This window comes from Semicossyphus pulcher, unplaced genomic scaffold (genome assembly GCF_022749685.1).
Source record: "Semicossyphus pulcher isolate SPU_LCO1_2020_fin unplaced genomic scaffold, fSemPul1.0.p SCAF_11, whole genome shotgun sequence".
Taxonomy (NCBI): Eukaryota; Metazoa; Chordata; class Actinopteri; order Labriformes; family Labridae; genus Semicossyphus; species Semicossyphus pulcher.
The window spans coordinates 19,661,261-19,688,156 of NW_027211615.1; the positions used below are offsets into that span (position 1 = coordinate 19,661,261).

Below are 26,896 nucleotides of genomic sequence, written 5' to 3' on the forward strand. Positions count from 1 at the left end.
GCGTCATCTGGCAGAGGTTTTCCAGGGCCCATTGGAGAAGCAGATAACGTCCTCCGAAGGCACAGAGTTCTAAAAATGACAAAACTAAAATGTGTTTCTGACACGTTGACGTCGTAACTGTATTTTAGCCAGTTGAAATTAGGTCTTAGACGTTCAGATCTGATGTCACCCTGTTTTCAACCAAATTCCAATGTTTAAATCCCGTTGAAATTTGTGCTTACTGGGAACCATGTAAAAGCCACTGCAAATGTAATCTTGGATCCCATCGGCTATACTCTGAGACGATATAGCCTCTGGCGACAGCCGTGAACGTGCCGGGGGGTACGCGATAAACGACTTCTCATCAAGACGTCTTTTCCGGGTGCTGCATTGTCACAGAAAGAGAAACTGTTCTCTTGTGATTTACTTGTTATTAACTGGTCTGATCTTTGCTGAAATTTCTTCATCATGATGCAGATTTGTAAGAAATAAAAATTCAAGCTTTGTCAGAAGAAAACGTTTAAAATGCTTATTTGTTTAATTAATCTCAAGTTAAATTTTAGATATAGAACAGATTGTACACTGAACTTACATGCAGATCTCTGTTTATAGAGATTAATAAGAAGCTAAATCGTCGTGACGCTGATGGGAGCCGGGATGTCATTACGGCTGATTACGTTCCACCTGCCTTTGCTCTCCTCACTGACTGTTTTTCCTGCATACGCTGCAGCCTGCTGATAAGTGATTAGTCAATATTACTCGGACTACAAGCGTACTACAAACGGAAACCAGAACACTTGCCTTCCCGGAAATCCATGTCCCTGTAAATAGAGATTACTGCAAATGTAATTACACATAACACTAAGAGGGTGAAATGCCTTACTGTCATGCAGAACAGTTACTCAAAATGAGAGTTTGTTTGAAGTGGGTGCACACTGAGCACACAGGGTAAATTCACATTTCAACTTTTAGACACATCCTTCATCACTGCAGATATTCCCAAAGCTTGTTATTTCTGTGAATTCTGAATTGGTCAGTGTCTAATGAGTAGAGCAAGTGGTGGGAGTGGATCGATGGGAGTTTCAGCTCATGACTGCTAAAGCTGTTGGGTTCCTACACTCCTCCGCTCGAAGCTGCTCTGCTCAATATGGCTCTGCATCTCTTGTCTTATTTTATCTGGACTTGCTGTGCTCCCACTCAAGAAGTGTGAAAACTAGCTCGCCAGTAATTGTCTGCAGGCTACTTTAGGTCTAGGTCGAGCCTGTTCAAACACAAAATGCAAAGCTATCTTACATTAAGGAGGGAAAACGTCAGCTAATACATATAATTCCGACCAATAAAAATCTTAGTGAGTGGACTCAAGCTGTAGAGCAGGAGAAAAAAGAAGGACACAATAGACACATTGCCTTTTTTATTGTTTTATTTACACACACATTATTCACAGGTACATTTTCCTCTCTGTGTGTCTGGGCCGTTCAGTTCATCCTACAACACACCATAGTGAGTTCTTCATTTGATCCCTAATCATTTGTTGTAAAATGCACGCTTTGAGAAATTGATTTGCACTCACTGTGGTGCATGCACAGAGTAAAGAAAATACCAATCAATCATATTTTATCTGAGCTCTATGATTTCCCTCTGGAGCCATCTTTCAGTTTCATTTATTTAATCAAAAAACACACAAATGCTGCAAGCTGTTCTCAAGCTCCAATTAGCATAATAGAAAAAAAAGATGTGTCATATGTGCTAAACTTTGCTTATAACCCTCGTGGCAAAATTGATGTGGAAGAATATTTTGAATGCCATCTGTGTTGCATTTTCTATCTGTGTCAGAATGGAAGAAATTGTACAATTAGAAATCTGCAGTTCAGGTTTTAGTTGTATGGGTTGCATTATATCAGCAACCTGGTTGTAACCTAATTAACAGGTGGCTTTGGTATTCTTCCGTGAGTTTGGAGAAGTAGTGGCTTACATTGTTCAGTCCAGTAGTCACTGAAGTTTGTGCCAAGTATGTTTTTGTACAGATGACGCAATGTCTTTATTGTTCAATCTCAATAGTTTGATCAGATGGCAGATGAATAATAAAGCTCTCTACCATTTGCTGAGGCAGCTGGTTGACCTTGTGCTCAGCCTGCTGGAGTGAAGCGATGCAACGCGTACACAAATGCTGCTTTGGGAATTAGTTCACTGAAGACACAGAACATATCGGAAGCCAAGGGAAGGTCATACTTACATATGAACAATTATTTTTTATAGCTGTTCTCTTTAAAAACACCATCTCCTACTTCTTGTTGGCCCTTGCAGAGATCTCCTAGCTCAATTGTTAAAAACTGCCATAGCCTACAGCAAGTTTAATTTAAATTTCCTGCACTACAAGAACGTGACATTTGCCTTTTGCTGAGAGTTAGACAAGATTTACACATGTTTGTTGGCTGCATTGTATATTGGTATACTAAAGCTTGGCAACACGGGGAAACAGCTAGCACGACCAAGAAAAAAATCTGGCATACAACCACTTTTAAAACTACTACATATTCTGTTTAAGCTTCTGGTTTTGTACAAAATACATTTGTACAAAGGAGATATAATGTTTGAGCTTTAAATGCTCTTGTTGGTGTGCTTTTGTTATGTTTTACAGTTCAAACTTGCATCTTTCCCCTTTTTTACGTCCTAAGCTAGGCTAATTGGATAGCCTACTTGATAGCTAGAGCCAACAGCTGTTCGCTTTGCACCAAGACTGAAACTAAGGGAAACAGCTAACACATAACTACTTATGTAACTGCAACATATCTTTTTTGACTTCTGGTTTAGTACAAAATAAACAAACAAGATAGAATGTGTAATTTGGAAGCAATAAATGTGCTAGTAGCTGGATATTGTTATGTTTTGAGAGAGAACGCTAACCCCCTTTTTCAAGTCTTAAACTAAGCTAATAGGCTGCTTTCTAGCAGTGAGCAACGATAAAGAAAAAGTTTAGCATTTAACTACAAATGAAACTGCAACATATTATGTTTTTTAGCTTCTGTGCTAGCTTAAAATGAACACACGACATAATGCTTAACTTAATTAGTTTAAAAGGTGCTAACAGTTGGATTTTGTATTATTTTAACAGAGCAAGCTAACAGCTCGTTAGCTTTGCACCAGGATCGAAAACTTAGGGAAACATCTAGAACATCCAAAAAATAGCTGGCACATATCCACTTTTTAAACATGCCACATGTCACTTTAAGCTCTTGGTTTTTAACAAAATAGCATAACACAAAATAGTGTTTTATTTAGTGCGCTTGAAAGGTACTAATAGGTGGATTATGATATGCAAGCTTGCTGTTTCCCCCTTTTTCAAGCGTTAGACTCAATTTACCCACTGCTTGCTCTAGCCTCATATTTACAACAGGTGGAATTGGTCTTCTCATCTAACTCGACGAAAAGGAGATTCCTCCGTAATATTTAACTACACTCCTTACATACTGTAGGTACAGTATTCGCTCCCATTAGACCCACACAGGTCTCATCAGTCCCCCTTAAGGTGCAGTCAGAGCCTTTCACTAGTTTGTCTTCCAGTTTCCCTCCTTCAGCAGGTGAATCAGCCTGATGAGAACAACAGAACATCAGCCTCTTGATGTACAGGAGCTTGTGCCTGGGGGTACGCTGGAAGATGAAATATATGAAAGGATTGTACACGGTGGAGCTCTTGGCGAAGAGGCACGGTAACAGGGTAACAAATGGAGTCATACGGTCCTGCTCCTGGGAGTGAAATACGCTCCACAAGCTGACAACCACGTACGGGGTCCAGGCAATAAGGAAGCCCGAACTAATCATCACTGCTATCTGAAATATAAAGAGCAGATGAAAGAACAGGGTTGGGCAGGGAGAGAAGAAAGGGAATAGATTAGAGGGGTGGGTTGGAGAAATGAGTTCAGTGAAGGAGCCAGATTAGAGTAGAGAGGAGTGGAAAATGGGAAAGAAAACAACAACAGCTGATTGGAGAAATCGTGCACGTATACAGTTTGACATTTTTGAAAGTATGCTTATTTGCTTTTGTGCTGAGAGTCAGATAAGAAGATCAATACCACTCTCATACCTCTGCAGTAAATAGGAAGCTTCCACCAGCAGATAAATTACTTGACACAGGGTAGCATCTGTTTTCCTCCTTTCTAATGTGGTTCACATGAAACTGTTATGGTTAGGTTTAAGAAAGAAAAACTACATGGATAAAGTTAGGACAAACATCAAGGGATGGGTTTAAGTTATAACTAAACATTGACTTTGGATGTCACAGGGACATGAACCCTGGTCTCCCGGCTGATAGTCCTGTGTTGTTTTTCCCACACGTGGGTTTACATTGGAATTAGCTGAAAGCCTGGAGCATCTTACGCAGACACTGGAGGGTACCTCGTGTGTCTGCATGCTCTGCTGCAGAGCGACGTGACGACTTGGGAATGAGATGAGGAAGACAGAGGAGACTGCACCTCGAATAATAATATTGCTTTTGGTAAATTGTTTTAAAGGTCAAAGGGTAAATACTGTTGGACTATTGGATTTTCCCTTGTTTGCAGTCTTTTAACCCGTGAGAGTGGTATCGATCCTCTTTTCTTATTGGTTCTAAGCAAAACAAGTATAATCTAAAATATGAAACCCCTGTCATCTTATACACTGTGTTGTTGAATCTTCTTCAGCTAAACAAGCTTCAGCACAGGTAGAAATCATTGTGTTTCCATGGCAAAGACAAAACAGCATCTTTCTGACAGGTAATTCAAATGTAGATGAGGTCAGGCGAAATGAGCTTCTGTCCATCTATTGGACATGAGGGATTATTATGTAAGGTATGAAAGCTATCTAGTCCCCTTGGAAAATGTAAGGCCTTGTTTATCCATGCAACTGAGAAACATAACTGCCTTACTTGAGGTCGATTTACTCTTCGCCTTGTGTCTGTGTTCTCTGTGTTTTTTTTAAAATTCAAATCAGAGCTGGTGTGCTGCCTTGGCCAGTTTTCCCCTCGGAGAAAAGATTTCAATCTCAGGGACTTCCTGGTTGAATTAAATATGAATTAAATCAGAGGGAAACTTTTCTAAACGTAGGTTTATTTGCAATGTTCGGCACATTTATGCCTCCCACTTCTACAATGTAGTTTTTAAACAGTCATAACTTCTTCATTTGAATTGTACCATCCTCACTCAAAGTGTATTAAGTGTTAAGATGAGATCAAATGAGAAATTCACATGAGAAGCAAATGCAAAAGATGTAAGAGCATAGATTCATATTTCAGTAGTCTGTTTGGGCCTTAACTCAACTCATCAGGCCTCACACCTGACCAGCCATCCAAACCAAAAGACACAGCTCCCTAGGCGAATACAGATTTTTGAGATGACATGCAGTGGCTCCGTGTGATGAACAACTGTTCTGTTTAAAATGTACCAGACAACTTTGTTTCTGCTTCATGAAGCTAAATGTAATTACTTTCCCCGGCTCTTTTGTAACTTGGATAAAGAGGCAGCGTGGTGACTGTGGAATAGTGCTAATGAGAGCCGAGTGCAACACCCAGTAAAAATAAGTAAGTAAGTGAGTAAAATGATCTCATATTAGGTTCAAACTACTTTGAGTGGTCTGGGGAGAATAGATGGATAAAAGGTATTCATTTTCTTAAATCAAGCAGAGTGTATCGACGGACTTTCAAATAATCAGATGTTGGATAAAGCTTTAGCTAAGAGATCGGTTTTTAATTTCAGCATGTTCTGTGCTGGAGGACAAAGTGAAATGAAAGTTAGAGACTCGCACACAAACACTCAGACATGCTCTGGAGCCACGTCCGCGGGGCGTTTGCTGCTGCACAAACACATCTGCTGAGCTCCCGGAAACCTAGATGTGTAAAACGGGTGACCTGCCGTTGACCTTGTGTGCCCTGTCAAGCACAATCGGCAGATCAGTGAAACACTTTCTCCTCAGATCTTTGTCAATCCCTCCGGATCCCTGTGGATTCACACTCCCTGCAGCCTGAACAAAGTTTAACTGTAGACAGACTTACTTAGCTTTCATTTTAATCTGCAAAAACCTGTCCAAAATCAACTGGATTATATGACTCCGTATCTAGATCCAGCATTTAAGCAACCCCAAAAATATTTCATTTTAAGAATAGATGAAAATACCCATTGAGCACCAACCAGGATTTCAACGTTAACATTTGGTTTAAAACAGGATGATATCAGGTCTGAATGTCCTAATTTCCACCATTTTAACTGGCTAAAATACGTTACAACATCAGCGTGTCAGAAAACACATTTTTGATTTATAATCTTGATCATTTGTCCATTTTAGTGTTGAAAGTAGGGATGTCCCAATCCCGATCTCAACTCTCGGATCGGAGCCGATCTGGGCATCTTGGATCGGCAATTTGAGCCGATCATCTCACCCCGATCATTTACATCAGCTGTTGTAAACAATTTGCGGCGGAATGCAAACGCGTGAGTAACTTAGCATTAGCAACCCTGTGGCTAAAATGTCAGCAGTGTGGAAATATTTAAAACTAGAAAGCGAAAATAGTGCAACAGCCAGTTGCAATATATGCAATCCAATCGTTTTGCGAGGCGGTAGAAGGAGAGCTACGTTCAATACTACCAATTTGATACAACATCTAAAAACTAAACATGCAACGGAATATGACGCGTTCACTAAAGCAACAGAGGAAAAGGCTGCTGCACCAAAGCAACAAACTCTGGACTTTAAAAGGAAGGATAAATATCCTCGGAAGAGCCAAAAGGCGAAAAACGATTACAATGAAGGTGGTTGAATTCATCGCTTTTGACAACCAGCCCAGCTCCGTGGTAGAGATAGGGTTGCCACCTTCCATGCAGAAAAATAAAGGACGTCCTCTCCTCGCGGCCACAACCACCACAGGCCCTGTGACGCGCCAGTGGTGGTAAGTCATAGCTTAAAACATGGTTTCAACAAAGTATTAATATTCATAAAGTTTGAAGTGCTTTATTACAAACAGACATTAGAAATAAGCTAAATGGACAGGGGAGGAGCAGGATGAGAAATTGATAATGGAATTGACTAGTTGTATCGGGAGGAACTAAACAGTGAAACCATACAGAAATATAAATATAAATCTCAACCTTGATATACAAATCACATCATAATGTAGCCTAACGTTACTAAAGAGGCCATTTCTGATTGGCTCTGACCCTGACGGTCTCACCCTATCACAGAATGCGGGGCATTCAAAATGACTCAGAAATACGGGACAAACCCAGTCCCGTATTGATTGAAAACAGGACGCCATTTAAATTTAATTTCGTATTTTAAGTGACGGGTGGCAACCCTCGGTAGAGAATCCAGGTTTTTGGAGCTTTTGGCTCCACAGTATGTCCTGCTGTCTCGACACTACATTTTAGACACCACCTTACCGGAGCTGTACAGCAAAGTTTGTGACAACATACGAGGTGATTTAAAACATGATGTGACTGCTGTTAGTTTTACAACAATGCTAGCTGAACTAAGTTCAATGGAATAAACTGAAGACATCTTTTAGTTAATTTGTTTACAACAAACAACATTTTCTCGGCAAATACAAGCATCGGATCAGGACTCTTAAACTAACAGACTACTAAAAATATTTGATCGGGAATCAGGAGCTAAAAAAGCTCATCAGGACATCACTAGTCGAAAGGGTGTCGAAAGTGATGATTGTAGAGGCATTTTAGTAATTTTCCAGTGGAGGGTGAAATCCTGTCTACACAAAGACGTAATTTCAACACATTTTATTTTTCATACAAAAATAAAAAATACAGCCCTTTATGTGCTGTGTGATGTTAAAAAGAAGGTTCAGACATCATTAAGATGGCAGTTTCCACAGAAGAAGAAAAAAGAAGACTGCATGCATAGGTTCTGAGGCAATCTCATCTGACCTCGGTAGCTAGTGGTGATGAGTGCTGTCCTTCAATGCTTGTGAAATCAAGTCCAACTCCACCAATGTATGCATCATTTTTTTCGTTGGTGAATGTGATACACGGCTCACTTATATAATCAATATAACCGCTTTATGATTTGAAAATTGCCTTTAATATGTGTGTGAATGTGTGATGAATCTTGTGACAGAAGCAGGTGAAATTTGGTCTAAACATAATCAACGTCTCCAAAAAGTGAAGACGAATCAGTGAAAAAACTTTTTATGAACCAGAACGTCTTTTAAACATCTTTTCAACCCAGAAATGCACACTGGGTAGTAGTACCTATTAAGTGGAGCAGTACTCGTATATATTAAGGGTGATAAGAGAAGGATTTGTGCAACCCTCAGAGGAGGGACCGCTCTTTATCAAGTGTCTCATATTAACTATAATGGAGGGTTTTCAGCAGAGCAGTGTTTGTTGCCTTTTCGATGAGGAGCTGTTTTGCAGAAGAGAACATGCCACAAAGGCAATAAGACCTTTTAATCAATATCTGCGCTAATCATGTTGAGTAAGATTTCTTCTCTCGTGACACTGTTCTAATCAGTGAGAGGATAAGAAGGATGTCAATGCAGCATTGACCATCTTGATACTTACGAGAGTGATTCTCTTTTCCACATGGCCATATTGAATATCAATGCTCTGGATGGATCTGTAGGCCCTGTGCAGCTTCCAGGCGATACCAAAGTAGGTGAAAAGGATGACCAGGCAGGGCAGGAATGTGCAGAGTACAGATATAGTCATGATGAAGGTGGAGTGGTTCAGGGACGCCCCATATCCGGTCCAGTCTATCGAGCAGGCTAGTCCAAACGGCTCCGGGCCATAGCTGCCCCAGCCCACCAGAGGAAACAAGGCCCACAGGCTGGCATACAGCCAGATCCCACTGATCACCATACTGATGGTCCTCCTCTGGAACTTGATACCTGTGCACAAACAGATTTTTAATTCAGTTTAATGTGCATGTTTGTTGATTCTGTTTTAAGGCTTTGGGTGCATGCAGAAAAATCAATGTTGTCACGTTTCTGTCTAACTATCAAGTATGTATGCAGCGCACACTGGGAATCATGATTGGACGACTCAAAAAGCCCCCCGTATGTGATTGTCATGACTGGATGACTGGCTGTCAGTTGCTATGGCAACAGGCAACACCAAAGCCCCCTGCTACCTGATGTTTTTTCCCCAAAAAGAAGCCTCATCAGTCGAACTCTTTACTACTCAATACGGTCTCAGACCAGACCATCATCATGGCTGCTTCTATGCCAAGATAATACAGATACAATTCATTGTCATACTTTTTGAACACGTTACATAAATTGACCAAAATTGGCTACTAATACCTTGTCTTTTCTCTAAGGAAAGACCTGATACAGTGCTGTATCTTGGGTTGAAAAAAAATGACTTGACTTGGGACTTGACTTGCCTTAACTAAGGACTCGACTTGACATAACCTGTGACTTGACTTGACTTGCCCAAGAAAAAATTACTCGAGTCTTGCTTGAGACCTGGACCAAATGACTTGAGATTTACTTGGGTCTTGAGCAAAGATGACTTGGTCACTGGCAAATTGGTTCTGAGATTGACTCTGTTTTAAAGCTTTTGTATCAAAAAGCATGCAATAAGGCCACACTTGTGTGCATTGCCTCTTTAAGTGGCACAGCATGTTATGGTGAGAGTGATACTTCCTGAAGTGATTGCTGTAAGTGCAGAACACTTAGAGAGACGCAGCATAGAAGTGACAATTACATTTAGCGGAAGTGTGATTCACTACATGTGTAAGAATTGTGGTTACAATCATGTGTAAGTGACACTCACAGCGTTTCATATGTTTCATACGTGCAGCAGCAGTCATCTTATAATTTTGGTTCAGTTTTAACATGTGGCTTATTTTGCTCGACACTTTTGATAGGCTCCTTGCAGAGAGAACCTGCCTTAGTTTATTTTATTTTTATCCTCTCACACTGTTGAGGATGTGGGGCTGCTGCCTTACTGGCCTTGTGCTGAGGCACCAGTTGGTCTCACGTGTTCCTCTGCCAACAAACAGAGTAAAATGGCTGGAGACAGAACCCTTAAACCTATTGTACCGAGAGTTATAAATAGTCTGATTTTAAAACTGATGCCTCCATACGACTTGCACAAGCAAACCAGGCCTTTAGGATACTATGCATTGAGTACAGGAAAGGAACGGGAAGGAAATAGGACGTAAAGGCTGCCAAAGTCTACACAAAATGAAAGTTCCTGCTTTAATTTGACAGTTAAGTAATTTCCTGCAGGTAGAGGTTATAAGTTCTAACCCATGAACTGCATGACATTACTTGGTGTACAAGAACAAATGAGTACCTGTGTTAATATCAGATATGGCATCACTTTATCTATTATTCAACAGACCATACTATATGTGCAGTTGGCATGGGATCTTATTTGAACCAGCTGTCTGAGGAATGAAGCCCTCTGTATGAAAGAAAGCAGCTTGCACCAACAAAAGGTGCTAATCTGTGCCCTGTAACAATTATTTTAGTCCCAAGAGGATTCCTTCTACTCCCACCCTAATTTAGAAAAAATCAAAAGGCTTTCTTCTGCACTTATCTGCAGCTTTACATCAGTAGTTAAATCCCTGTGACCTTTGACTTTATTGACTGCTGGCTTTTAACATTGATTTTTTTAAATATCATCTGGTGTTGATTGAGAAGTGGTCAAATACTACCTGTCTTGGGTGGACTTCCTGTTACCAGGTACCTGACCATCCCCATCACGGCCAGAGTCATGATGCTGGTTACACTGAAGAGCATTCCCATCAGGCCGTAGTAGAGGCAAGATGTGTCACCTCCAATCCAGGAGTGGTTGAAAGCTGAAGCAATGGACAGAGGGTACATGCTGAGGGCCATGCCCATGTCTGTCACAGCCAAGTTTACTGTCAGCAGCTCGGGAGCTTTGAGCAGTGTGAGGCGACGAGATGCGTTCACCAGGACTGCAGCATTCCCCAAGATGGATAAGATAGCTACAGGGAAGGAGAGACAAAGGAAAGAGAAAGAAAAAATCCATCATTAACCTAACCCTGTAGAGAAATTTGCGTTTTCCATGGCCTTGGTGACTACTCGATTCTGATTTGCTGCAGGGTGTCAACTAGTACCTGATAATGAACACTTTCTCTAAATTAATGCACTAGCTGCACAGCCTGTATCTTAAAGGGGTAAGCATGGCAACAGGGACCCAGTTAGAGCCCCAATTTTAAATGTATGCAACATGTTAAGGATTTAATATCTCATCAGAGCAATGAGTGACTTCAACATTTATTTTAAAGTGAGTGTAGTCCTCGAGTACCTCTGAACATGTCATGAAGGTGCCTTTAAAACACAATCTGATACTTGCTGATACATTGGACCACAAAACAGTCCTTTGAGATCCCATTCACTCTTCAGCTAGTTAATTGACATGGCTGGTTAGTTAGCAAGTCATTCTGTCAAATTATATATACATAATGTCAACTGTATTCCATGTTATTGACTTTGAATGTAGTTAGCATACGGTTAGCTTTCTTGCTAATATCTGAGCCAAAATAAATATTTCCCATTGCCAAGAACTAATTCGCTATTCAGCTACTTGACATGGCTGATTAGTTTAGCTAGTCATGTTGTTCAACATTCTGTCAAATTATATTTACATAATGTCAACAGAACGCAATGTTATTGACCTCAAATCCTGCTAGCATACCATTAGCTTTCTTGCTAATATCTGAGCCAAAAGAAACATTTCCTTCATTGCCAAGAACTCGATATTCATTTGACAACTTGACATGGCTGGTTTGTTAGCTAGTGTTGTTGTTAAACACTCTCTAAATTATGTAAAGTATTTACATAATGTCAACAGAACGCAATGTTATTGACTTCAGATCTTGCTAGCATACCATTAGCTTTCTGGCTAATATATGAGCAGAGGAAAAAAGAGTTGATTAATAATGCAAGACACCATAGTTTAAGAGGGATATTGCACATTGAGGTGTCCATTTTCTGGGATTTATCGACTCTGAGGAAGCAACTTGCCTCAGCTAATGTTGGATGGTTCTGGCCTCCATGACGTCCTTAAATTCCTGATAATGGAGACCTCGTTGGGCATCATCCCTTACTTGGTCTCACCCGTTGCTTGTAGGTGATACAAGCGTATATGGTGGTTCTGAGAAAAAACATTGCTTTGAAGTCGGTGCTGCTCTAACCCTTTCACAACAAAGACCAGGATTCATTAGAGCATGCAGTTTACTTCTGCTTCAAGTATTCTGTGAGGTTCAGTGTGTTGTGAGTTATATGATTCTTTAAGGCACTGTTGCACTGAGCTGCTTTTCCAATACATGTAACGTTACTTTTCTACTGACTGGAAGTCATCATGGGGTTTTCTCCTCCCTCAGGCTCACTGACTGGTTGGTTCTCACACCATGCCTGGTTAACTCCAGACACTGGAGAGCTTAAAATAGAGTGTTGAGGCTGAGTGTTTGTGAGATGTTGAGGCTGGCACCAATGATCAGATATTCTGCTTTTTTCTTGCTTTCCCTGGTGACCTATTCCTCAACCCCAATGACAAAAATATAAACAGATACTTCATGCATGCTACAGATTTTCCTCCCTAACAACAGTTGCTTCTTTCAAGCAAAAGTAAAAGCAGCTGTATAGTCTTGTTCTTCACATATATCTTGATCTGCATGGTAGTAGCCCTTAAAATTAACTTAAAGGACTAGTTTTGATTTGAGCTATTGTGCTGGACTATTTGCTGCCTTAAAATCAGCTGTAAAGCGCTGCCCTTTTATTAATAAAGTCCTGACAATGTTCTCCACCGCTAATATAGATCCTCAGCTGAGGTTATACATAAATGCCAACTTTTGGAACCGTAACGTTACGCATGTTAAGAATCAGAACAGAGCTGTGCAGTTATAATAGTACAAACTGTATGTATCGCATCATGGAACCTATGCATTCAGATAGTGATGAATATAATATGAACCCCCTGTTCAATCTCCCTCTTCTCGTTTTTACCTGTTTGCCTCAGGTAAAATTAACACTCCAAATTTCAGCAGATCCCCCATACAGTAAAAGAACGATGAGGACACGTGAACACTTGAATACGTTTTATGCTTGGTCCTAATTTCCTGCCAAGTCCGTTTTACACGGCTGGTTTAACAGGAAAAACGCAGATGATAAAATTGATTAGGCTAATCTGTAGATTAAATCTAATCAATAAATTAACTTGAGTTCTATTTGGAAATCATTGAAGTTATTTCCATTTTTCATGAAGTGAAAGTATCCGAACTAACTATAGTTCCTGACTATACTCCTGAAATCATGTGTATCATTGTTAAAGTGTAAGAGTTGTACTATGTGTAGTTGTTACACTAGAAATACACGAGAGGCATTGAGAGTGAAATAAATGTACCTATTAACACAACTTTTTTTAGCAGCGTTCCTCTCTAGCTTTTTTCCAGCAACTGTTTTTTTTTTACTGTAATAACTTTTATATCTTCATCACTTCTCATTTAAAAGAAGGGCATAGGAAGAAGCGGCAAATGACGCTTAAAATGCCCCTTTTTCTGTGAGCACGCACAGAGTCTGAAGCAGAAAGCCTCCTCATGCCACCTTTGTCATTCTACATTGGACTACGCAATGCCGGCGTAAAGCCGCCCCACTGTCTGTTTTTAAATAGCGTTCCGGCGTTGCGGAGGTGTAAACAAACAGTGCGTGCTTCAAATACACACACACGGCGCTGTTCCACCCTGCCGGCTCTGCAGTTTACACAGACGCCGTTTCACCTCAGTTACGCCTCTGTTACTACGTCCGATGCCGGCTCAGAGGCGGAACGACTTCACCCAACCATTACGCCTCCATGTGTTCTACATAGAAGACGGAACGTAACAGAGGCATAATAATCCCGCCTTGAACTGGCAGTGTAAAAAGCCCTAGAGAAAGTAACATAACCACCTTTCTGATACCCGTTATCTCTAACTGGTGCTTTAGGCTTTGTTGAACCAGCTTACATCAAGAAAACCTGGGTATGTTGAACTTCCTTCCTAGTATACCACCCTGGAGTATAATGCACAATTTTGTCCAGACAAACAAACAAGATTGACTGTTCGGAAGCTTAAGACATGTTTCATTGGATTTACTTTTTGTGCTAAACTAACAGAACCAGCAGTGGCTTCTTATTCATCGTACAGGCACAGGAGTGGTGTCAAACTTCTATTCTAATCTTTCTAATCTGCAAAAACCAAATTGCCGCATTTCCCTTAAGGTCAAATGTCAAACTGTTCCTATTAGTGTCACAGTCAGGTGGGAAAACAATTCCTGACCAATACTAACAAAAGGCACTCATTCTGCTCTGTACAACTGTGAACCACAAAATGACAATAAAGTTTGATTTGTTTAATTAATAAAGGTTTAGCTAATGCGTTTGTTTTACAAGACAGTTATTGTTCATTTTTACACAATACAAGGTTCTGCATATTTGATGTATATTTAAAATGTTGTGAAGTGGTGAATCATGCAACTTCTGTCAATAAAAAAACGCATGTTCAGCTTATGGAAAAATGTTGTAGTCTCCTTTTACAGCAGCCTATTTGTCTGGTATATGGATATTGATTGATTTGGTTATTAAAAGCCTCCATCATGATTATGTGTGATATAAAAGAGGAGGAAGAACATCTGATTAGATGACTTTCTTCCATACATTTGTTGTCAGTCTCATCTGTATTTTAAGCAGGTAATCGATACATGTGACACATTTTAAATTGTCTCATTAAACCCTGTGCAGCATACAGTGCATTGGATGCTATAAATAGATAATATTGGACATTGAATTACACATCTCCTAATGAATCCTCCATTAGAGAGATTGGCCCATGGGCGCTGCGTTCAACCTGCTTTACATAATATTTCCCGCTTACATAAGCTTGTGGAAATTTAATTGATACAACATGCAACATTGTGCTGACATGTGTTCATTTTTAAAATAGTCCTTTTAATCTGTGAAAAAGCATGTCAGGTCTTTGTCCCTCGATAGTCCTAATGGAATTTTATCTCCCAGAGCACCTTTGACACAAGTCATCTGCATCCATGCCTTATTCATTAACCTACTGTTACGTTATTATACCACCAAGACATGAGTGCACCCTTTTAGATGTTTAGTGGGGGGTTTTTCACATGCACTGCATATATATTTAGCTTGTTGAATGGTTTAAGAATTTAAGAATTACCCTCAGTTTCATTGCCTCCACTCTGAGCGATTTCTATGGCGCGGGGATTTCCATTTTCTCTAACCCAGGGGTGGGCAACCCTTCTCCTAGAAGGCTACCTTCCTGCATGTTTTAGGTTTCTCTGCACTCTAACACACCTGATTCGAATGTTTCGCTCGTGACCAATCCCCTGAGACGCTTCAGTTGGTTGATAACGAGCAGATCATTCAAATCAGGTCTGTCAGAGTGCGGAGAAACCTAAAACATGCAGGAAGGTAGCCCTCCAGGAGCAGGGTTGGCCACCCCTGTACTAACCCATCGAAAGAGACACACATTTCCGCCTGAATAAAATCATACATTGTTTGCAGCAGAATGGCTGTTTATAGAGCCAAGAATTTTGTGCTTACACCCCTGGGTGCAGTGCTTTGACAAAAACACACAACTTTGGCTTATTGGCGACTCTAAACTGCCTTGAATTTGCCTCGACCTTCTCTGTGTGTCAGCCCAGTGATTGAATGGCAACCAGTCAAGGGTGTACTTGTATCTGGCCCTGCACCCCTCAAAAGAAAGGCGGTATAGCAAATGGATGGATAGATGGATGGCGATGTCTGTGTAAAGTAAGCATCTCTTGTCTAAAGCGAGGGCAGTTGTTGTTGGTCAAAGCCTACAGCCTGACAACTTAAACAGCTTGACGACGGTGTTTGTTCAGCCTGCTTCACTGCCTGGCCAATCGTTTATCCCCTTGTGGCGTTCATTGGATTAATCGAGTGTTTGGATTCATACACATGCAGTACACGTAGAACAGCTTGTTTTATATGTATGGATTAAAAGGTCTGCAAGAAAACAGCGTTGTATTTAAGAAATAATTGGCACATATACAGTACTGTACATGAAGCCTTATACATACAGTTACCCTTTGGCTAACAAATACAGTTGTATACAGTTACTGCTGGAGTTCTCAAAGATCTACTGTACACTTAAAGCCCCTGTAAGGAGTTTTTTGCTGCTTATGAAACAGACTGACATCAATTCTCATTACTCTATATGAGCTACAAAAGCAAACCAGACTATCAGCGACAAGATTGATTATTTCTATATAGTTATTTTTAATGCCTGAAATATAGGGATAGGTGTCAGACGCAGTGATTAACTGCACGCTGCCTTTGTTTACATTTTCCAGGGCAAACATTTAAAGTGAGTGATGCATATGACTGTTAAAGAAAGCAGGATGGGATTTTTAGTTAAAATCCACCACTTCAGCATGTATAGGACAAAATCAGCAAAGAGATAAGAGGTACGGCTTTGTCCACAGGGGGCGCCAAAATCAACACAAACTGAAAGTTACTCACAGCAGCTTTAAGTTGTATTTGAAGTATTGGTGCAAGCTCTATTTTTAACCCTATATAGACTAAATATTCTCATATCTGAGTATGTCAGTTGCTTCACAGGCTCTATACAGCTGGTTGCCTCAGCTGCATTTCTCAATGTCTGTCTGAAATCATCTGTATGGATAAGCGTGTGCAATCACAATGCAGGAATGATTTCACTGAATAGATACTGTGGATGCTATTCATATGCACACAGTCAACTGGACCAGAGACATTCCTTCTTTGTGAAAGGTATAATAAGTAGGATTTTTCCTTACATTTTGTCAACAACACATTCAAACTGAGCCCCTCCTCCTGGGCTCTTCGTCACCTTCGTGCGAGAACATGCCCACCCCGCCAAGCTAACACAGACAGCATCAAGGTTAACTTTGCGCTAGCATGCTTATCGCCGGTCAGCTTGTCGTACCCGGTTTGAGGCACCTACCTGTCCAACAGAAAGAAGGCCAACTCTGCATCGCTCTTTCTCCATGTCTGCGGTCTGAATGGGGCCCAGTTGCTCATTTGAACCACTCCCACACTCACCTATACGCTGTGATTGGCTCAGGGAACCACAACAGCGCCCCTCCTGAAAATGTCCCATGCAAAGCAAAACAACAGAATAGATGCAGAGGGAAGGGTCTCACAAGGGTCTGCACACACTCACCAACACACATCTATAGAGGCCCATAAGTGATAATATAATAATAATTTGTAAAAGTCTATATTTTATTTTTCTAGGAAAATCCTTCTTATATTATACCTTTAAGACTTTCATATTTTCCTTACGCTTTGCAGAATGTTTTTTGCAGCTCAATTATCTCTCCTCAAGACTTGAATATGTCTGAATGTCAGTGAATGACATAATCACTGAACACACATTAAAATGCATACTCTGCTTGAAAGGAAAAGAACATCTTACATCCTCGTGTTCAGATATAGCTAAAGTTCAAAGCAGACTCAAGGCCACTTTTATCACTTCCACTTATTTTCTTCTTTCTCATTCTTTATTCCACGTAATCTCATTCATCCAAACACAACCTCACAGCTTTTCTCCTTTTTGTCAATATGATTCTGTGTTGCTCGTCTTGTTCATCTTGACTGAAGAGAACAAAATTGGGCAGGCCCAGACTCCTTCCTGCAAGAGACTTTACATCAAAGCATCTCCGAATAAAGTAATTTTACATAAATTTGTGCGAATTAAAGTGATAATCTCGAAGATTTTCATTTAAGTTAAGTCACTGTCTATCGCTGAATGAGGTAACACAATGGTGATTGAGCCTATGGCCCACTGATGAAAGCCTTTGCATTTGCAATATTACAGACTGAGTGTCTGGTGCGATTTTCGTGGACTAAATCACAAGCAGCGCCCAGTTAGTGACACGTTTTGCATCACCCAGCAGTGGTTGGTCTGCTAGAGAGGGTAGGCGGAGCTAAGCCGCTGCTTTTCCGGTCTCTGCAAGTGTTGCGAGTAAACAGTAATCTACTATGGCTGAACAAACATAGAAAAGATGGATGACTACAGATACAACTTCAAAAATTGTGAAAATCCAAAGAAAAAGAAACAAACTGGACGCTCAGATGAAGGCAAACAGTCTAAAAAGGAAAGCGACCGTCAGCGAGGAAGATCAAGAGTTACAACCGGAGCCAACCGTGGACGTCACACATGCAACACTGTCTGGATATCTGGGAAGTGTGCTCCCGCAATTACTGTTTATCACCATAGGTGCCGCCAAAGAGAACGAAACTGGGATCTTCGAGATTATAACTTGGATCAAAAAAGGTCTGCCTGAAAGGTTTTGTAAAACATGAACGGAACATATGCCACCAGCAAGATTTCTCCTCAGTTAGACAAACGTAATCAGTATGCGTCTGACAGTTAGCTCATCAAATTAAGTGGAAACCTTTTTTTTTTCATGGTGCATGCTGCCGTAAGTAATGCTTATTTACTCGAGAAATATCAATATTTTGAGGTACTAAATTAAAGAAGCACAAAGATCAAAGAAATTATGTTATTATCATGATATATGTTGATTAAGCATTGCGACCAGCTACTTTGAATTATGTACATATTTCTAAATAAAGAGAAATACACAGAGACACATCAAGTATGCAGGATTTGTTGTGATGCTGTTTTGTATTTTCATTATGTGCATAAAAACGGCAGTGTGTGTGTGCCTAAGGTCTTTGTGTTTGGCACACGTTACGAACAACCATTCCTTTTTTTAGCATTAATCATTATGCCAAGTAACCATCTCAATGATCTCCACAGTCGCCAGTGAACACACAGACTCTTCAGGCTGAGAATAATAAGTGGCTCTCATGGATGTGTGATAACGGATACGGAGCTGGAATATAAATAAACATTAATCAAAAGCTGTGGCTGTCTTATTTGTCTATGGATTGGGATCAAGAGCAAAACTCAATTACACAGTTTTCTAGTGAGGATGAGAGTTAACAGAGCAGCGTGGGTTGAATCACAGTCACACACATTAAATGGTAGAAAAGTGATTTTATGATATCTACAGTATGATGGAATGGGGAAGGAAAAACATTTAAAACATTAACTGCAGTGGTAATTGATTGGAGTTTCCCCTAGTGTCAGCTAAAATGTTCTTTACTTTATCAACATCAACAATTTTTCTTGTGGCCAAACTAAATTCAAAGGATTAGACACGATTCTGCACAATTTATAGGTCAACAAGCGGAGCGATTCAACTGGAACTACAAAATTCTTTTCACTGGATTTCGACTGGCTCTGCTTCCTCAGTCAACGCAGAGGCAATCACATCACTGACAAATACACAGCCAGACGAATTAAGTGTTATCAAGCACATTCATCCGGAATATAGGTAGCTACATTTTAGTTTGGAGAAGACCACCTGTTTGGTTTAGAGATACAAAGCTTTCAAAAAAATATATTAAAAAAATACATAAGGGGTAGGTAGAAACCCCACAGACCACACAAAATCACCAATAGGGCCTGCATTTTAAATGTTTAAAAATTGTACATAATATTAAAACATTTCAGAATTCTCATTAAAAATGACAAAGAATTTATATGTTTATTTATATGTTTTGTGAAACTTTTACTTTACTTTTTATCTATCTTCACCCTACTTTCTGTTCCATTTAATGATGGCAAGATGGTGTACAGTGGATACAGTGGATCAAACTTATTTGCTGGATATTGCTTACCATGTGACAGATGAAAGTTTAAGTCAGACCTTTAATATGTTTTTAATAATAAAGAGAGGCATAAAAAGTGTTTATGCTTCAAAACATTTAGCAGTAACAAGCTGTGTAAAGTTTATTACCAGCTGTATCCACTAGGGGGAGCATGTAACTTTTTGGCTGCAGGGGGAACCTCACTGATTAACTACAGGTGTGTGTTTACTGTTTGCCACCTAATGCCGTACTCCGTGTTAAGGTATGAGTCTCTGTTATTAATGTTTTATCTTTATTATTAAGTTTGGTCAATGCCTTCACTTGCTAAAGCAAGCATTTGTCTTTTCGAAAGTTCATGAATTATGAGGTAATAAGGTGATGTAGCAAGCTAACGTTAGCTTTTTCGTATGCTTACTTCGCCCATGAACTGCGCCTCCTATGGAATTGCTGGTAGCCTAGCTAGTGGTAGGTTAGCCAATGTTGACGCTAGTTAAAATGCGTGGGTTATTTTATGTCGGTACTTAATGTACTTAAAGCGTAGCCTACTATTGTTGAAGTGCATGAATTACTCAGTAACGTCATATTATGTTGCTTTTGCTCATTTTATTTGCATATTTAAACATTTTGCTTTATTATTCTTGTTTGTCTTCCCACAAAACGTGTATTTTCGTTAGTATTGCAGTAGATTTGTATGATTTATGTTTTGTCAAACTGAAGCCTATAGTAGATATTTTTGAAACGACTCTATCAAAAGTTTGTTCAAGGTTCAGCTGCATAGCATGTGGTTTTTATCTTAAAATCTCCATTGGCGTGCCTCATAGGCTAAGCCCCTGCTGTGCTTATGATTTGAAATGTGGTTTGCACTACAGCTTGCAAATAAAGCTAGCAACAGGGTGGCTCGCAGGCAGCGTCTGAATTACTAGTAAATGAAGTTATTTCATGAGAAGATGAAGTTTCCTCAGTAGTGGTGTGCCGTAAGTCTTAAGGGTGATCATGTATGAAAGAAATATGACTTGGCAATGCTTTGTATTGCTGGAAAGTGGTCCAATCCCAGTGGCCTAGTGGCAATGTTTTGACATTCTGGTCATTACAGACATGACCTTAGGAATGTGTCTTGGGTGCGAGCTGTAAATCCAAAACAGTCTCCTGAAAGAAGGCTAGAATTTCCTGTGATTTTGACACTTTGAACACTCTTTCACTGGATGCATACATGATACAGTTTGATTTCAGTTTCTTGATCAATAACCAAAAAAAACATAAACTGATTTATGCATGGATTAGCCTAGTGTCTTTTCTACAGCTATCTAAACTGCATGGAAGTTCTGGATGAATACAGTTGCTTAGTAAACATGTTTTGATTGATGATGCTAATTTGTATTACCAGATCTCCTAAGAAAAGCCTGTGGACTGAATCTAACTGGGTTCTGACTGGATCACCTCTTGTGGTTTACCTCACAACAACACCAGGGATAATGGAAACGTAGCGGACCAAGGACAGATGTGTGGAGATCGAATCAAGGAATATGAAGCGACGTCAGCAGCAGAGAAAGTGAATTACTTACCTTGAAGGTAGACATTTGTGCTGCATACAAACACTTGCACATGCACACATATACTCTCAGACACAAACAGACACACACATTTATGTGGCATACGCACTTATAGTTTGCCCTACTACTGATCAATGGTTACCTAACTGTTGAGTGAGTAATTCCTTCCATTTACTGTCATAGATCTAAATGTCACCCATCTATAGTGTAAGACAGTTGCATAAAGTGTACTGTAGCTCATAAGTAAAGGGCAGTACTCACTCAGTGCTCATTAGTACCCTGGTACCTTTGAGTCATATCCTTTTTGCACATATTCTTTTAATGGAGCATGAAAAAAATGTGTGTTAATGGTTATAAATAACCCTGTATTCATTATCATAATAGCACGCCGGTTTCTGATTGCCTGTCTTCAGGTGTGTTATGAATCATCAGCATCACAGCTGCTTATTTCTGCACCCCTTATGCTCCTAAACAGATGAGTGATCACATTTTGGTCTCTAGCTGTCTGAACTCTATATTTAGTTTCTTTTTGATTCACACAGCTGTGAGCGTGTTAAATAATCAGATTTAATTTCCTGGTGTGTGGAGAATAACCTGCATTGCTGCTACTACATTATATAAACCCAGATAGTAACCAACCACAAGTTTTATCGGTGCAAGTCTGGAAACATGTTTTCTGCATTTAGACAGACTGTGCAATGCATAGGACGAACTCGAGTGCTAAGCAAGTGCCTTGGCTTGGTCAAGGGCCATGCATACAATGATCCCGCTGTAAATGTAAACAACAGAGCTCTCAAGGAGAACCCACATAAACAGACACACCAGGTAATTCAAACTAGGGATGTGCACGTTAACTGGTTAACCGTTAACCGACCATTAACAATTTTAACCAGTTAATACTACCAATCAAACGGTTATTACAATTTTTTTAATGTACATATATATTTGGGAAACACACTATTTGTTGTCGTTAGCTAAGCTGAGCCTGAGAGGAGAGCAAAATGATCCGGCATGCGTAAAATGGTCGCTGGCCAGCGTATTAATATCTGTGGGCTCGATTGTCAGTGCCACAGGTAGTTATGTTTGAGGATGATAATAAATGTACCTCTTAGTTGCATATGTGTGTGAGTGTGTGTGTTTCTGCGAGTATTAGGGAGCGCGTGCATCAGAATGAGCGCGCATTCTAAAGAAGACTTTAATCCAATCCAAAAAGTTCCTCTAAATCAAACATAACACAGAAAGGCACAGCTGGGATGAAAACCCAGGACTTTCAATTCGCTTATCTCTTCCACTGTGCTGCACGACTGCAACTACTGAGTTTGATCCGTATAAGAGCTCAACTTATCTTCATTCAGCTCAAAGCAACACTGAAAGAAGGTAAAACAACCTCCCAGTCATCATTTAATTTCATATACACTTGAGACATCTCCTGCACTGTATAATAACATTATACAAATAAATAAACCTAAATGCAACTAAAAGAAAGCTCAGCTGCACTCAAGATGCCTTGAAATCCAAAGTGAACAGGATACAACGCTCTTTATGATTGTCAGTATCCTTTTAAATGTTATCAGTGTGTTGCTGTGTGGTATGAAAAGTAAATTGTGTCGTGTTCTCGGACATTTAAGATCTTGTGTAAAGATACTCAAGCTGGACCACTTCAGCATTGTGTCATATAGGATTTACAGTAATAAGAGCTCAAGCAAACACACATTGTATACGTAAAATGGGGAGCTAACAGGAATCCTGGCTGTGTCTGTGTCCTGACCGGAGGCTTTGTAAAGTGCTTTATTTCTCATTAGCTATTTATGAGTGTCATCCAAATACCCTCAGCCAATCAGAAGACAAGGTGGTCACTCAGAATCTTGAATTTAAAAATAGTAATCTTGATAAATATGTCAGATTTCAACGACAGATGACAATGAATAGCAATATGTAAGAGTTAAACAAGTAAGCAATGTACTTACCAATTATCACCAGGTACATCCCTGCCCAAAAATCAACAGAGGGTGACAGTTTGGACGTGTATTTATCATCCATGCTTGTCCAGTCAGTGGGAAAAATAGGCACTCAAATTACTTCCAGTTGGAAAAAAAGACCTCCAACAGCGTAATAAGCCTAGTCCTAAATGTACCTGTACTCTTGTCGGTCCTCATATCTCTATGTGAATCGCAGCATTGAACACCTACACATATACAGGCTAGACAAGCCGCCTTATGGTCAATTTAAGCTTACAGGGCTGTTCACAGCCGCTCAAATCAACAGCCCCCCCCCTCCTCCACCCTGCTACATACACAATCGGACACTCACACACACACGTTGCTAATGTGTGATTACTTTGATTGACTTTCAACAATCACTGTATAACACAACCGGCTCTTTGATTAAAAAAAACCCACTCCACTTACACACACACACACACACACACACACACACACACACACACACACACACACCTAGGCTGGAGCTATAAAAGCCCGAGGTAATTGCATAACACGTCATCGGCTCCGGCAGAGTGTTGAAAAAGTGATTCATCAGTTCACACTGCTTCATAAATAATTGCAAAATTACTGAAGACGTTTTTTTAAAGTTTCATTACATACATTACTCATACATTAATAAGTCAAACAGTGAGGTACTTAAAGGGCCAGTTTGCCGATTTTCAACCTCAGTCACCTCAACCTGCAGACCCGTAGATTGTTTTAGACCACCTGTTTATTCTCGTTGTATTTCGGATTCTGTACCGCTCTGAGCCATTGCCTGCAACGAAACGGTAGTATTTCACTCCAGCGTCTCTCGCTGGGCGCAATGCATGCTGGGTGTTGTAGGAATGTAGAATGGGCAAAACTACAAGCTGTTTGTACAACTTTCACCACAGCTATGGCGCCAATTTCAAATAATATTGCTTCTATCGATTACAGAGAACACCAGCTTTGACTGACAGCGGATTATTCCATTTGCTCCATTAATGAAACTTAGATGCTCAAAACAGCATGTTTTAAAACCTTAATTATGAAAAAAGAAGAAGGGTTTGAAACGTTATACGATCAATGTCTTACTCACTGGGATTTATAGTACAAATCATGCGATATTCATGAATATTGTCCGTGTATTCTCATGTTTGTGGGTTCAACTTGGGTAAAAGGTTTAGAGATGGATTAGAACGTGTTTTTCCCAGGTAGGGAGGTCTAGTTTCATAAAGGTCAGCTGTATGTGCGTCACATTGACTTTACAGCTCCGGGAATCAGAAGTAGGGACATTAAAGTTAGAAAGCTGTACACAAACAGCAACAACACAATCATTCCCTTCATGTTTTGAGCAAGTTTTAATTACTATTTTGACTCCAGGGATAACTGAACCCTCGACCCTTGTCAATATAGCCTGCAGCAGGTCTTTACTTTGCACCTCTTTATGTGTGAAAACATCACAGCTCACATGCTGTCCTGTGAGATGTAAAAAGGCTGTCAATAGTTTAGGGTGCGACTGCTCTGACCATGTACAGTTATCATATTGTCATGTTGCATTTACACTAGGTAGTGGCAAACTGGTTTGTACGTGAGTGTGAAAAGTGTGAAGAAAAGGGAGATGACGCTCTCACAGAGGCTTTGTTTAAGGAGCATACATAGTGTTCAGGGTCATCGGGTTTATGGACATTTTTCAAGGATTGCTTGTTCTCTAACAACTCAGTGTTCATATAGTGCACATGTGGAAGTATGCATCCATTAAGGGTTGTGTTAAAAGCAGCCAGGCCTCGCTGATGGAGTGCATTTAAGCTGAAAGAAGGAAATGCTCTAAATGCTCCTATACCTGTTTATCTGGACATATGCGTGTTTATTTTTAGCGTTTTCATTGTCAATGTCACGCGTCAAACGTCTGTTTTTTTCTCTCATCCAGGTCATGGTAATTCTAAGATTAATCCAAAAGGCAACTGGACTCCAAGAACTCCAACCAAGTCCAGTTGCCTTTTGGATTAAGCTTAGAATTTATTATGGAAACTATAAACTTTATAATAATTGCACAAAACATTGTTTTAGGTATTGCTTGACTACTTCATGACTCCTGAGGATTTAACGCAGGGAGAAAATGTTTCTCCAAAATAAAACAAGATGATATAAGAAAGCTCCGCTCCCAAATAACTCCTAACTGTAACAAAGTGGTTCTCAAACTTTTTCTGTCATGCCCCCCTTTTGGAGGAAGAAAAATTTCCAGCCCCCCCCGCCACAACAAAATTGTCTCAAATGGGTCTAGTTTAACTTTTATTGAAAGTGGTCAATCGTGACATTCTTTTCACTTTTCTCTGAGTAATTTGCTGTGCATTAATTAACAATTTCAATTACTCCTTCAGACTTTTTCACATAGAAATATAATAAAATGTGCAATACCATTTTCAGAACATAACAATAAAAATTTGTGCTAAGAAAAACAAACTTTTTATTGGCAAAGATGAGCAGGTCATTTTGTACACATCCTTTCAAAACAGTAAAGTGCAACCTGTGCAGACGAACAAAAGAACTGCACATCATCAAAACAATAACACAACAATAACACATTGGCACAAAAACAAGTTGTGATGGCTCAGGTCACTGTATCACTGTACTCAAAACAATAAAGTTGCAGGTATTCTGCAAGAAAGATGAAGCTCATTTGTGAGTCTCTCATCACTATTAGTGGCTGCAATGAGCCACAGCAGATCTTTTTAACACGTGGCTGCTGGCTTGTTACTGACACCCTCAATTCATGCTCAGTGTTCAGCTTAGATCTGTACTTTGTTTTCAGAGAAGCAACAGCAGAAAAGCCTGTCTCACAGAGGTAGGAAGTGGCGAAGGGAAGCAGAATACTGACAGCCCTCTGTCCAATGAGCGGATGCTCCCTCCCCACACCAACCCAGAACTCACTTTCTCACTGTCTTTGATGCAACTTGAGTCTCAGGGAGGAGACAGACTTTGTCAGCTGCCAGACTTTACAGACATAAAACACAGACAGGTCTCTCTTCATCTCCTACCATATTCGCTGTAAATCCAAGAGCAAGATAGGCGTTAGCTGACGTCGTCTTGTTGGTATCTGACGCGTCAGCTGTTTTGTTTTCGCCCCTGCAATATATTTGTCCATTGGCAATTCTAGACTTTTTCTCTGTGTGTGTCTGAATGTGAAATCTGTCATGGAAATCACTAGGGCAACGCGTTTGTGTACTGTGCCAACCGATAATAAGTCCGGGTTTTCCGACGTCAAAACATAGTTCTGCCTGCTACATTTTCCGACTGAACCCCCCCCCCCAAAAAGGAATGGTGACGCGCCCCCCCCCTGTCATGCCCACAGTTTGAGAATCACTGCTGTAACATAAAGACAGCTGATACTCCTTGCTTAGAGTGAGGCAGATCAAATGTAAGGGGCTGAAATGTCCTTTAATTGGCAACTGGGATCCAACTTTGTCCTTACAATTAATGTATGAGTGAAGTAGCTGTGATCTAACATTCCTTGATTGATGATCTGGCAATAATTCATGCATCATGAATAAGAAATCCTGAGTCATGCATTACTTAGAAGATAAGCCTTACTCAAGTCTGTGCTATGTCCTTATTGTAGAGTATTATTAGCCTGCCCCAGGCAGCAACATCAGTGTCATGCAATCGTATGTCGTACCAACCTCCTTTCACAACAGCTACAAGTTATTCTTTATATAGTATA

General features: G+C 40.1%; 1 protein-coding gene across 1 annotated transcript; it reads right to left on the reverse strand.

Annotated features, from left to right (window-relative positions):
• Window positions 1–1,324: 1,324 nt before the first annotated feature.
• Window positions 1,325–23,251, reverse strand: opn8a (opsin 8, group member a). The gene is made up of 5 exons (XM_069684909.1): window positions 23,179–23,251; window positions 10,624–10,917; window positions 8,520–8,845; window positions 3,481–3,807; window positions 1,325–1,342 (listed from the first exon to the last, which is right to left on the reverse strand). Exons 1-5 carry the CDS (start codon window positions 23,249–23,251, stop codon window positions 1,325–1,327), a joined length of 1,038 nt encoding a protein of 345 aa, XP_069541010.1.
• Window positions 23,252–26,896: the final 3,645 nt, after the last annotated feature.